This window comes from Buteo buteo, chromosome 1 (genome assembly GCF_964188355.1).
Source record: "Buteo buteo chromosome 1, bButBut1.hap1.1, whole genome shotgun sequence".
NCBI classification, from domain to species: Eukaryota; Metazoa; Chordata; class Aves; order Accipitriformes; family Accipitridae; genus Buteo; species Buteo buteo.
The window spans coordinates 37,487,808-37,502,839 of NC_134171.1; the positions used below are offsets into that span (position 1 = coordinate 37,487,808).

Sequence of the window (15,032 nt, forward strand, 5' to 3'; positions counted from 1 at the left end):
GGGGGGGGGGGGCAGCACAGATTTGCCTTTCAGGCTCAAAACAATCAAGTACACTGGCTGATTCCTCTGCTCTGCCCTGCCCAGGAATGTCCCTCAGGGCCTGTTGTTCCAGAAGGCTTGCAAAGCAGTTTATTCTAGAGGCTTTTTTGGAAGCTAGAAAGGAGTTTTAAAAGATATCTAACCCATTCTCCCTCTCTGCCTTTGGGTTTACTGGCTTAGGCACACAGTAGCCAGAATTCACTACAATTAGGGGAGACAACAAAGACTTTTAAACAGGAGTCTGGATTAAAATAAGAAATAATCCAATTTGAGCGAGGAAGAGATCTATATGTGATGTGATGCTGTGGAGCATTCTGATGCCAATTATTTTGAGTTATTCACACAAAACTGTAAACAAACGGAAAAATGTTCCATATTACAAACCACTGATTAAAGGCCTTGAGGAAATAGATCGGGAAGGGCAACTGAAGAAAAACACTGCAGTGAATTTTGAGAACTATACATTACAGGGCATAAGTAACAACTTTATATTGTATCTCTTGAAAAATGCATTATAAAGACTTGAGAAAGAAGTATTATCTTTGAATTAGGCAGGTAAATATGCCAAAAATGATGCATACCTGAAGACACGTAAGATCTAAAAGACTTGTAAATTGAAGCTTATAAGGGACCAATTATTGTTTCTATCGGTGGATACCTTTTATCTGAGCATTATTTTATATTCTGATGTCAAGAAGATTAAAATGGTGAAGTCCTGCTTTCTAATTTTTCAGTACCAGTAAAAATTACTTTTAAGTTAATTAATGAAAAACATCTTGGACACTTCTCACGCATTCATAATGACAAGCAACTTCTTTACTAATATACCGCTGCTTTAAGAAACTGTTATCTTACAGCTTTTCCATTTTTATCATCCCCATCTAGAGTGCCTGCTGGCAAATCAGCAGCATGTTGGAAATGGATGAAGAACATGTAGATATACAAGTGTGAATTTCATGAAGTCTGTTGCTCCCACTATGCTATATACTTTCTGGCCAGTAAAACAATGTAAGCACTTAGCTCCAAAACCCCACGTTGTGCATCTCATCCCAGTAGCAATTACAGCAAGAGTCCAGCTGTAAAAACCTGATGGAGTTGCTGTGCAGATTCAAAGAATCAAAAGCGCAATTCATTAGAAGTGCTTCACTTGCTTTCTGAAGCATTTTCAATGCTGGTGTACACAGAGAGAGGGGTGCAAGGTCACCCCTATACTCGCCTTTTCACCACTCAACAGAGGACAGGCTACCAGAAGTAACCCAGAGACTCAAGAAATACCACAGACAGTATTTTAAACCTTTCCTGAACACACTGTAGGACATGACTGACAAGAAAGAAGGGAGCATGCAACAAAAACCCCTTGTGGTCTTTGGATTTAAGAATGAACAGAACAACAAACTCCCTTACACGAACTCCTAGCAACAAAATCAAGGGAAAGCTTTACCCTTCTTTGAAGTTTTCTGAATGAACTAGAAGATTCAAACAGCAGCAGCTGATATTTTGTACTCAGTGATAGCCAAGTCAGCCTTCTGTATATTCAGCTATCATAACATATGTTTTTGAACAAATAAAGTATTACATGTTGTTTGAATAGGTGCTGCAGTGTTAAACTAAAGCTTTAAGAAATGCACATAAAATCACATTTAAGAGAGTACTTCATGTGGAGTCTCCAGGTTATGGCAATGATGGGATAAGTTTACTGCTGATTACTGCAAAACAGAGTATGTATCAACGCAAAGATGAGTTGGACTGGTGGCAGAATTTACAGTAACTGACTGACTTTTACTTTGCAAGTACCCTGCACTTACAGTATTTCCAAATTGAGGGGACCTTTTTATGACAACAAAGTATCCTGCCACATACACAGAACTGTTCTTTGACACTGTAACTTGCTGCTAACTGCTACGGGATTTATCTTCAAGAGAAGAATAGCAATAAAGAGGCATATTAATTCAGTTTTCTGTAACCGTAGCAGGGATACTAGTGTAAACATAACGTATTCCCATGGAGAGAACATTTTTAGTCCTTTGTAATAAATGATCAGCAACTTAGCAGACAGAAACATCCTTACATATATTTTTTTCCTCCTGGCTCACAGAACTTATCTCATACCTATGAGTTCTAACGATTAAAATAATTCTACCAATTACTTTGCTACATTCCAGGATGCATAGTCAAGTATGTAATGCAATGAACTATGCCTGAATGGTCTGTTTACCCCACAGCAAGTTACAAGGAAAACTCTTTCCCCTTAAAGGACTTGTCTCTTTGGAGCACGCAGGCTGGCAAAAAGCCAAGGGAAGCTGGTGCTTAAGCAACCAAGACTGAGCAGTGCCTGTGTGCATTGCAATCTCAGCCAACCGCAGTAAATGTTATTGGAGTTTTTGTGCTGTAAAATTGCTGCTTTCATGCCCACTGCATCTGACAATAGGAATCCTTGGCCCTGCATGAGAGGAAGGCTGATGTGCCTTCTAGTCAGATCTCTGCATCCTTAAAAAGGAGAGTTACTACTCCTGTGTACTCCTAATGGGTTAGTGACAAAGAAATTCATGTCACTGCTACATCAGACACAGAAGATACTAAATGGAGAAGCCTTTTGTGTATGAGGTAGCAGAGAAATTATGCTTTAGGCATAGTCCTTAAGCTTTTGAAATAATTGATAATATTTAAAAAGATACTGAATGTTAAATTAAAGGTGCCAAATGTTTAGCCTTTTACTTTTCAAAGAACTTTGAGATAAGCTCTGTTTTCACAATCATCCAATGCACATCTATTTATTTTTTGCTTAGCGACTCAAGTGCAAAATCCTCAGTATTTCTCCTATGGAAGACTGTGACAAGCATCTGCCAGCAGAATTTGCGAGAGTCCTGTTTATTTCCAGTGAGCAGCATGTTTAAAGCACTAAAACATCGTCCTCCAACTTACAGCCAGCCAGAACAAAATTCAAGTGGAAGCCAAAAGCCAATGAGGAGACAAACCAGATTTTTTATTTTTGTCAAATGCTCTTTTTTTTTGCTACAGGGACTTTTTCAATACCGTAGAATAAAATGTGTTGCAGTAGCGTTACAGTGAATTGACTCCTGTTTTAACCCGCACTGGCAATTTCCATTTAATCCAACAGCAGCCCGGCTTTCCTCAGAAGCACAGAATCAGGCCCTAGCAATCATCAGCATTCAGTAGAACTAACGAATAAATTAGGTATTTTATGTATTTGCACAGCTCTTTTTCTTCAACGCTAACTAAAGACTCAGTCCCAGCTGAAGGAATAAACTTTTTCACAATCAATAGGACAGGATAGTGCATGTTATCCTTACTAAATTTATATATTTTGTACCAAGCTGCTAGACATTTGGTGCTTTCCAAAGCAACAGCTCCTTACAATGAGCATGACTACGTAACTGATTTTAATTCAGTTAAAACAAACAAAAAATTAAATTACTGACCACGCTTTCACAGCTGGGAAAAAAACTTTTTCTTCTTCTTTATTTTTTTTTTTTTTTTTAGAAAAACAACCCCCAATGAGAGCAGCCTAAAGACTAAGAAACCAGAAGATAAAAAAATATTTTAAATTAAAAAAAACCCCAAATCAAGATTTTATCAAAACCTCACAACCTTCAATTCATTCTATGTTTCTGGAAGAACTTTTGCATCCTCAAAGCTATCAAGGCTCGGTGAGCATTATAGCTGATAAGAAGTGCTTGTAAAAGTGTAAGTTCAGTCTGTTGCCACGGAGGGATGAACAAATGGAATCATGTGTAAGATCTTCAATCCTCTCTTCCTAAATAAGGCTTTTAAAAAAAGATTTTGTATTGTGGTACAGAGTTAAAAACATTAGACCTTTCCCTGAAGTAAAAAAATGAAAAACCATAAATAACAGAGTTTAATGTGATGATGTGAGACACTTGCGCCTGATCCTGACCTCACACAAGTTATTTGCTGTGCGCTTGCACACCGTTTGTACCTCTGGAAGTCAGCCTAAGTAGGAATCAACTGGGTAAAGTCCTCAGCTTTGTAGTTTATAATGACAATAAACTCTCTATGTGAAAATAAACTGTATAATTTCCTTCTCTTTTTACCTTCTGTATTACAAATTAACTTATAGCATAAATTTGTTAGAGCCTACTTTTCTCCACAAGAGCAGCACATCCTCATTCCTGATTGTGACTCCAGGATTCTTCCGTTAACAAACTGCGACAGAATTTAAATTTAAGCTCCTTATCTTGCAATTAGGAATGTCTGTTCTATAATCAAGCTAGTCAAAGGAAACAATGTGTGTGCAAGCACTGGGAAGCAGGGAATGGATGCATTTTTGACTCCCGTGTTCATCTATACTGCCAGGTATATCTTTGTTCAGTTTAAGCAACCTGACATTTGGATGCAGTTTTCTTCCTTCAATAAAACTACATTCTGCTTTTCTATTTCACTGTATTTCAAAATCAATTTATCCTCACAGATTTTCTTAACTTGCATGATTTTTTTATAATATGAATTTTGGTGGGGAAGGAAGGAGGGGAGGAAATGTCTCTATATCAGATCACATCCACAGTACGATACACAGTTGGCAGGTTGTCCCATCTGGCATGCGTTCGAGTAAAAGACGGATAATTTGTCGCTCTGAATACTCTGATTTGTGAAGAGGCCGAAATCATCTTTGGAAAGATATTTTGCGGCTAATGATACAGGAGGTGTGGGAGAGACTGTTCTTTGAAGGCTCCAATCTGAGGACAAATAATTGGTCTTGGCTCTTCCATTAAGTAACAAAGATCGAAAACTACAAAAGTCTTTAAGAAAAAACATGACTTAAAACAATCAGATATGAGAACTAATTGCCCACCACTTTGCAAAATTTGATTTTGGAGGGGTAAGGGTGAGATTGGGTAACTGTAATTTGCTCTTGGCAAACAGACTGAATGCTTAATTAAACTGAACAAATGTACATTTTTGTACATTAAGGGAGCAACATTGACAGAAGTTTGGCTTACAAACCAAAGAAAGAGGATAAAAAGACAGATTCATGAAATTGAAATCAAATATCAGAAAGGGATCAAAAATAAGTCGGCTAGTAATCAAGACAATTTTTAAGTTTTTAAAGCAACCATATTTGCCCCAAGCATGTGGAACATATACATTTGTTGATTTGTACCTAAAGGATATTGGCCTTCCTGCATTGTCTGATTTTTGTCTGTAAGAGATTAAGTACTTCTGTAGCTACTGAGGAAGCCTGCAAGCACTGCTACACAGTGGTTGAAATGTAAGTCTCTGGCCTCAGAAAAAAGTTAGCATGTATTTTCATAGCAAGAACTTATTCCATATTTACAGAAAGCTTGTCAAAGACCTCTATTCAGCATCACAGGCATTCTGAATTTATGGCTATCAAATATTTTTGCCTATGAAATATTTACGTAAGTATGCACATACCTAGAAGACATTGGCAGTTTCCATTGAGAACGGACAACCTTATTTTGTAATTTTGCAGGATATAAAACGGTCCAGCAAGTGGGAAGGGAAAGCGGCTGTTTTGCAAATGATTTATTGTGGAAGGTATGGACAATTTCAGAGTGAACTCTGGGCTACAGGACAAACTGCTGTTTTCTGTTACATTTAAACAGACAATGCATTGCAATGCTCATGCTGCTAATGAAACACACTTACCATAGTTTAGTATGATAATCTCTGTTATAAACTACAAACTCACCTACAGCTGATTTGAAATGCACACAGGTATTACTACAAAAGCTCCAGGAGGTTACCTCAGTCCACCTTCTTCTAAGTGAATGTAGGTTTGTTATCAGCAGTATGACTGACGTTTTTATTTATTTTAATTTTACATTACAAAGTGACAGAGCTTCTGTCACTTCCCTTGGGATAGACTTAGGTATCTTAATACAGCTCACCGTTAGATAGTTTTTCCTGATAATGTGCCTCATCTTTCTTTTCCTTATTTCATCCTATTGCTTTTAATTGTATCTCTACATGGTATACAACATGCTCCATTCCACCTTGGGTTATTGGCTTCCCTTTGTCACCTTTTAATTAGTGCTTAGGCTATGTATTGAGTCAAAGTTTTATTCTTTTACCTATTCCTGTATATTAATATCTCTAACTTCCTAATTGTTTTCATACAAATATATCTGAACAGTAGAATATATAGCAATAATTCTAGAGGTAATAAGAGAATCGGACAGGAACTTTGAAAAAGCGAGAGGCCCAAATTCAAAACTTATATTCCTTTGATGCTATGTCTATGATTCCCTCTTTGCTGATGTATTTGTATAACCATCTCAAACTGTACTTGTTAGTCAGACCATATTGCAGATTTATGTCTGATTAAAATTCTCCATCACCGTTTCTCCTTAGATTTTTCCCGAATATTCTGCATCAGACCAGCTTACATTTTTCAGTTCTAATTGCACTTTATTAGTTTCTGGCCATACAAGTAATGATCTTCCCTTGTCTTTTTCTATTAACATTTTGTCCCCAGTTGGCACTCAGAACTCTCACTATTTAGTATCATTAGGAAATTTTATTAGTGCCATTTTTACTCCTTCATCCATATAACTAATGATGATGTTAAATAAAACCAAGATTATAGCACATCTCCATGACATTCTTCAACACAGCTCCTCCTAGTTTGATCTATTATTCTTAATTTATTATCACAGAGTATTTCAAACCAAACAGGTCTGAATTCATTTCTCAAGCAACATGTCTTAGGACCAATGTCAGACCTGAAGACCAATTGTATGTACTGACACAACAATGACAAAACTTAATTTGTCATGAATTATGAGATAAGAGATAAATAAAATATCTCAATAGACAATGTGTAAGATGACAATGAAAATAAGGCATGTGGATACCCACAGAGTTTCCAAGGAATTCAGATGGACTGCCAGTTCTCAGAATGATGGAGATAAAAAGCAAATTTACACTTCACCAAAAAAAAAAAAAAAGCCCAAACAGCTTTTAAGCATTTGATCTCACAGCATCACGTTTGTGTTTCCTTCTCCCCTAGTACTCCCCCCCCGCCTCATTTTGTTCACCAATAATCAGAACTAAACTGCTGTTGATTACACGGCAGGTGACAGACAGCCTGGCTGCCAAGTTCTAGTTCGGAAGCACATGCACTTTCCCTTGTGGAATAACTATGGCAAAGCAGGGATGGAATAGGGGCTGGGAAGTATTTTGTAGGCACTGAAGCAGGACTGCCAAAAAGTTACATGAGGTACTTCCAAGATGTTGGTTAGGACTGACTTAATTTGCTGTGGGTCTTTTCAATATTCACAGGTTACTTCCAACCTTCTCACTAGCCAGTGGGGTATGAAGGAGGAAATGACACCGTCCTCTTCCTACCCTCACAGAAGCAAGAGCAAGAGCTGCAAAGGAGGAAAAGATGACTTCAAGTCACTTGCCTCTTCCACTAACTTTTAAGACAAATCCCTGCGTGTACTTCTATTCACACTTCAATTTCACTTGCTTCTGGTGGGAAGGAAAAGGCAGAAGTAAGGAGAAGAGGAAATGGCAGATTCCTTAGTTACGGTGGTTATACATTAATTGAGATATCTATGCAGAAAAATAAAACATGATAGTTGGAAGGAAAAATCTGAAGTGTAAAAAAAACCCAAACAAACCCCTAAAAAAATTCACACCTATGCTTTGCACGTGTTGCATCTAGTCATTACTGCTGCCAGGCTTGAGCATTTGGCCTGTATTCTCTTGGGTGCTTGTACAAAAGCAGAAGGTTCTGACTTTGGCTTCTTGACATTGTGGTATGATAAAACAGTAATCATTCTTGTATGACAGATACTTTTGTCTAACCTCTCCCATCAAATTCTAATGAGTCACCATGAACTTAAGTCCTCAGATTACGTTTATAGAAGAATTTTGCCACAGAACATTTGGTGTCTGTAGAGTGAGATGTCCTAAAATGAGACCTCTGAATATGAAGAGTTCTTGTATGTTATCATTCAACCAGCCTTATTAGATTATTTTTTCTCTTTTACAAATTGACATTCAGAGTTGTGCTCTAGATTTCCAAATTTTTTCTCCTTGCAGGAAAGCTTAGCCATTTTGAACTGAAAAGCCCATCAATCTGCAACTCCCATGTGGCTGGAGCAAAAACTTGTTTATTGTTCAAGGATCTGCCAGGTGATGCACAAGGACAACTGAAAAACATTTTATATTATATTGAAATTTTTTTCAGATCCTCCCATCAGAGGAACTATCATCACAATCTGTTATTAAGAAACATGAGAACCTTGTACAACTTAAATGTTCAAATACACGGTACAAATGCTGCTGTGAAATACATCTTCCTCTACTTTGCATTTCATGGTTCTGCCATAATATTACCAATTTAGGGGGTAAAAATCCTCAAATCTGAATTTCTAATTCAGACTCTCCATCTCCATTGTCAGTAGTAAGCATTAACATTTAACTATATCTTTTCTTCATAGTCTCTGCTTAACCTACGAATGTAGCATTGTATTTCTCATTTTAATACATCTGTGTTGAAAGATAAGCTACTACTAATTTCAATAAATTCCCCTTCAAATTCTGACTAATCTGTAATTTTTGGCGGAAAAAGGTTAAGAAGCTTATCAATATACTTAAATACAGACTTTACATGACTTCTATTGTTCATAAGCAGACTTTATTACATAAAGAAACCCTTTCCACCTCAGTCACATTCAAGAATCCTCTCCTCCCAGCTCTTACTCCACTCTCCCTCTGCTTAAACAACCATTCCTCTTCCCTGCAGACATATTCGGATGCCCCTGTTTCTTATAAACCAGTTTGTTGTTCTTTCCAAAAACAATAAAACTAGTAAATTGTTCTGAAATCAGTAGACAAATAGGCTGACTGCTGGAGCAGAGTCAGTATACTGAGCTGCACCGTGGAGGAGAGGAACAAGTAGAACAAATTGGAGGTGCTATGTAAAGGAAGGCTGTTATGACTGATGGTCCTAAAATTTATCTTCTCCTGAATTTTACAACACACTGCTTTTAGAGAAATGAAATGATTCCTAGCAAACTGTCCATAACAGTCCTCACTTGATCTGAATTTTTAAAGCTACCAGCAATACCTCCACGAAGATCTTTTCTTCTCATGTGGTAAGCTTTTGATAACTGATTTTAGCACTTCTCGCTTCTCTTTTAGCTAATTCCTCAAATGAAAGCTAATTCCCATTGGTTAACAAAACAAACTAATCAAATGCAAAGTCTTAGATTAATATAATTCTAAATACCTAATCAGATCCTTTAAATTTTGAGGGAGTTGATCAAATAAACTACATTGATCAGATGAACTCAGCCTAAAGGAAAACAAACAGATCTTTGCATAGACTAAAGAGAGGGTAATTTATCTTGCTATTCACATAGAGTCAATATAACTGAAAACAGTTCAATAATACAATTGTTTTCGGTCAGTACCTTTTATATCTTAAATGCTTCAAAAGTGATCCCCACCCCTGCCGATATAAACATTGGACAAAGTTATCCAGAATATGGCACTAGAGTTATTTCATACTCATTAACACTAGATAGCAAGGAAAGCTTAATTCATCCAGATCCATTTTAGCTAAAGAAAATACAATACTCAAATAAGTCTGTACCAAACACCACAATTAAATGATATTTACTTTCTAGGGTAGATTTGGGGAGATCCACATACTGGTAAAAAGGCTACACAACAATGCAAATCATTGAGTAGAAAAAAAGTTGTAGCTAACTTAGAAATTATTAGCTCAATTATTAAATTCTGCACTTGCCTGTTTTACAAAGAACACATTTTTTCCCCATCAATAGGCCAACAGGACAAGATATGAGAAACCAACCATAAGCAAGTCAACTAGATATTCCAAGCAGTATTCCTGTACGTGCTGGATGAAAGCATCCTTTCTTCAAGTAATGCAAACCCGGATCCTGCAGCTGACTGCAGGAACAGAAGCTCACTACCAGAACACCTATGGTCTTCTCGTCCAGCAGAGAAAAAACAAACCCTACTTAAATTATGGCAATCGCAAATATAGTATCTGTAGTTAGCAAGTTGAAGCACTTCTAAAAACAAGTCTAATCTTGCGGAGAGAGAAAGATCATTAGATGTATTATATGACTGCCAGCACTACTGGATTATGAGTATATATATATATATATATATATATCTCATTGATTTAATCCTTTGACAGCAGGAAGCAGAAACTGCAAGCACTTCTACTGCACAAATACACTGAAGGGGCGAATCTCAGACATCTGCAGATAGAGGAGACAGGGGAGCACAGTGGGAAGAGGGAAGGGAGGGGAGAACAAACACATACTTACAGAGTATATTGGGTTTCCCTTCTGCTTAGCTAAAGTCTTACCAAGAACAACTCTCTCAACGTACACCACAGTGTTAACTTCTGTCCTGCTTGTTATCAAACCCACCCTTATTTGCCCTGCTAAAAGGCCAAGATTTGACTTACCATGAGACCAGCTGAAATTATTTTGCATAGTCTGGGGTCAAAGGGGTTAAGGAACATTCCTCAAGGTTGGCAAACTCAGACTGGCAAGTAACTGTTGAAAATTTCAAAAGCAGCAAAATGCTAAAATCTAGAGGAATGATAAACACTTACCAGCTTCCTAAGAGGCTAGGAGGTGTGAGGGGTTCATCCCAACTATTCAATATTTTTAGCAGCTTTCTCTTGCTTTTGCATTTTTCATTTGTAGAGGAAGGGCTGGTGGATACAGTAATCTAAATGTATTGATTTACTGAACTAAACTAGACTACCTTTTGGATAAGCATACATTTTCTAACAGATTTCATATCCCTAGACATAAAGGAAAGGAGACATCTTCATAACACCCTGATTATGACAATGTATTACCATATTTTTTGGAGTTCTTTACAGATTAAATATTGAGTAAGTTGAACATGCAAAAATAAAGTTATCATGGTTAATTTTAAAGATCTTAATCCAAGCCCCTAACATGGCCAAAAAAAAAAAAAGCCGTCAAATTCGCATACACAACTGCTCTCAGCAGATCGGCCTTTTAGACAGAACACCAAAGTTGCACTCAAAACTAGGAAGAGAAACTCAAAGCTAATGTTTTTGCACTGCAGAATAATTCTGTCCAACCAACTGATGTGCAATCTGTAGGAAAATATTTCTCCAAACCCCCTCTAGTGGTTAATCTGTAGGAGAGTTCTTCACGATTGAAAGAAATGTTTCTTATAAAATTAAGAGGCTTGTTCCAAGCTTTGGTGATCTACTCGGGAAAGGCTGTGAATTAACAAATTATTATACCAGTCTACCTACCCCAAGAAATCTGTTTGATCATACAACAAAAATGCAACCCTGCAGCTATTCTCTCACTGCACAGCTCTCTTCCTCTAGATCTCTTTCCTCAATCTAGAGTGCCCTATCAGAAACGTACAAACCCTGTTCTGCCTGAGGGAAACTAAAGGAATGGCTGGAACCTGCTGAACTTGACGAGGTAGTAAAAGATAACTTTTACGTTATTCTGAAGCTAAACATCATGACAGTTTAACCAGCTTCAGCCTACCCTTTAAAAAGTAAAACTAAAGGCTAGTCAATTGCTCCAAATTACATTACATAATAAAACATGAATGGCTATTGCTTCATGTAAGTATTGCATTATAAAATAACTTAAATGAGCTTTTATATATTAAAAGTTACTTTCTACTCTTGCTTATCCTACGGTAAAGTAGAAACATCATTTGTGACATTTAAGGGAGAATCAGTTTAAAATACAAAGTCATTTTGATATATTTAATTTTTATTAGGCAATTTTGTAAGAGGATGGAAAATAAAAAGGTATTCAAACTATGGACAAAGTGTCCTCTTCTTACCATGACCTGGGACAGACACTGAAATAGGACCGGTCTGTACTAGATATGAGCTGGCAGTATAGTCCTCATCTGTATCAGAGTCCTGAACTGGCTGGCTGGCATTATTACTTAATAACCACCTCTGGTTGTCATGGAGATTGGGTGATGGAGGAGGGGAGTGTAAATGTTCAGTAACTGATGGACTAGATGAGGAGGATGGCATGGGAGGACCTATGGAAAAAAATAAAAAAATTTAAAATATGAGTCAAGGTATCACATGAACAACAAACCATTTATTTTTTGCATCACTGAAAGGTGAATAGTCTACTTCCAACAATAAAAAAAGATGGACAAAGAAAGTATGACAATTCCCTGTAATAAACTGGTTTAAGCACTTTAGAAAACATAACACAATGCCACAACTTGCTATTTCAATGGACAGTGTCTATCACTACCTGGAATTCCAATGTCTCTGCAACACAGAATGACGGAGAAACAGGTGCCAACTGAAATGAAATATTTGTTGTAAAACCATTTGAAAAATACAGTATTTTTCAAGCCTTTCAGCAGAACAGAAGTACTGAAATACAAGGCTGCTTCTTTCAGTGGGACACTCCTGTCTAAAATCTACTTATGGAACAAAATAATACAGATAAGCAAAGAAACAGGAACAGTTTTCCAAGCTCACACATGCAGGGAAACTCACAGCCCTAAAAACTTCTACCATATTAGTTATTCTACTAAAATGTTTCACCTGTCAAACTTGAGTTCATCTGCACAAGTTGTTTTAAAACATGTATACTCAATGACTACATCCCATTTCTACATCTTGAAAGTATCATAAAGGCATCATGGAGGAAGACAGATTTAAATAAAGCTTTACTATATCATAACAATGCATTTAGTTCTTCAATAAAACAATAATTAAACCCAGTAAGCAGCAGAGAAAGAGTTAACCAATATATTCACTGGGTAAAATAGTTCTTTATAGTATTTTGTCAGCACAGATCTAACTCTGATAGAGTAAGACTGCTGGACTACTTTTCAATAAAGTATTACGTTGCCTGTAGGTAGGGAATTATACCAGAAAATGAAGTAGCTTTATTCCATACTTTATGTTAAAAAAAATTAGATTAACCTGCATGGATATCATTCATAACTATAAATCTACATTTAAATTAAAGAGGGGGTTTTTTCCATCATATAATGACTTGTTTTTGTGGTACTCAGTAGTACAGTTATGCTGGAGAGGTGCAGCACCTCTCAATGTTATATTTGAGTTTAATACAATAAATCATATTGGCACCAATAGCTTGAATTACCTTCCCTCCATCTCCCTCGTACACTGCTAGAATCATGCTGATTTTTAATTTTTTTTTTTTTTTTTGCTTTCATATTCAGTTTATCCCATCACACAGTATCTTAAAGATCTCTAAAACATGTTGCTAAGTCCTATCCAACTGGTTTCCCTGCAAAGAAACCCGTGACAGCCTCATCACAAACCGTTTGCTTACTTCTTTCACATGTCATTTACCTCTTCTTGTAGTGGACAGCACAATATATATTATTACCAATTTAGGACTAAGGTTTGGTTCTGGAAGGTAAGTGAGCACTTACTATTACTCAAGTAACTCCTGTGTGAAACCTAAGGTTTATAGCCAGGGAAATAACAAGGATGGCAGAATGACATTTTACAGGGCTCAACTTGTGAATTTGGAAGGAGAGTGTGGGCACATTTTCAAGTTCAAAATAAAGTGTCACCTGATTTTTTTGCTGCACCTTGATTTTTTACATTACTTGCTTTGGTAACCTGGATTCGTGGTTATTTCTTGATGGAGTATTTAATGCATTATTTATAATGTACCCAAACCAATTTAGATAGCCATTATATTTCATGTTTTGAGTAATCCAAATAACAGTTATAAATAATAGTGTTTTTTTTCCAAATACAGATTAGCTTTACAATTTTTATTTTTTTTTAGCTTAGAACAAATCTCCTTTACTTGGTTTGGACTTCTCTGACTAGAGAGGAGAGCTATAGTAATATGTTCCAGATGTATACTGTCTGAAGCAAATCAGCATCTCAGTAATACCTACAGAGCTTACGCACAACACTGTTCTCAATATGCTTCCTCTCTCCTTCTCAATTTACACTCATTAAATTTCACACACAACAGAGCCTTGATTACGCAAACCGTAACCATACAAAATATTCTGTTGCCTGAAAAAGTGTCATGGCCAAGGTCCCTTAATTATTTTGTAAATTCCCTCATTTATCCAAATTTATTAATTGTCTTAGTGCTATGTGGCTAGCTGAAACTGCACTGCACTGATGAGTAGCCATCCGGAAAGAGCATCACTTGGGTGCTCCACCTCGCTGAGTTTCTCAGTTCAGAAAACACTGTGTGTCAGGCATGGGGTGGAAGTGTGGGGCTATTAGCAAAGCTCCCACTACCACACTCAGTGGGGATAGATCTCTGCTACTGCAAAAAGTCAGGTGGTTAGGGCTGTAACACCACCAGGAAATTATGCAACTTTGGTGATTTGATTTTTATAAATAAACCTAATCCTGGCAGGCAGGTCTTTCTTGTCACAAAGTTACATGGTCTGCAGAGAAGAGCGAGCTGGTTACAGTATGAGCCAATTCTTCACAAGAACCCTAGGCCAACCAGCTGGGATGCGTATTTCTGTACAACCTCATCCAGCACCGGCAGATTTCTGCAGTGAGCTCCTCTTTGATTCCAAAGTGAAAAGACGGATAGCTATCTCTACTGCCATTTATAGAATAAGCTACATGTTAAGAAAAATATACTTAACACACTAGAAAGAGGGATCATAAATGATGTGCACATTCCTTTCCAATTTTTTTTACATGGCATGAAAGACATTTAAAAATATTTGGTAATATCTCTTATTGAAGTCTTAACAAACACATTTATAAATTGCAAAAATCATTAAGTATGACAAAAGCCAATTATATTGATTATAACACTTTTTGCATACAACTTGGAGGCACATAATGATGCAAAGCATATTTCATACTAAGGAAAACCACAAAAACACAAATATTGATTTTTTTCCCCCCATTTTGCTTCTTTTGGTAGAGACTTAGCATAAATATCTGTTCTTCTGTTTTGACTTTCTTGCTCATACTTTAAAAAAGCAAA

The 15,032-nt window shown here is 36.7% G+C and overlaps 1 protein-coding gene across 4 annotated transcripts in view; it reads right to left on the bottom strand.

Moving 5' to 3' along the window:
- Positions 1-15,032, bottom strand: part of TENM3 (teneurin transmembrane protein 3) — a 340,888-nt gene that overhangs the window by 160,961 nt on the left and 164,895 nt on the right. For 2 of the 4 annotated variants that reach the window (XM_075028086.1, XM_075028096.1), the window contains one exon: positions 11,887-12,096. The exons of the other annotated variants lie outside the window; for them this stretch is intronic. In XM_075028086.1, coding sequence (XP_074884187.1) covers positions 11,887-12,096 — 210 coding nt within the window. The remainder of the gene's footprint in view (positions 1-11,886; positions 12,097-15,032) is intronic. 4 annotated transcript variants of the gene reach the window in all.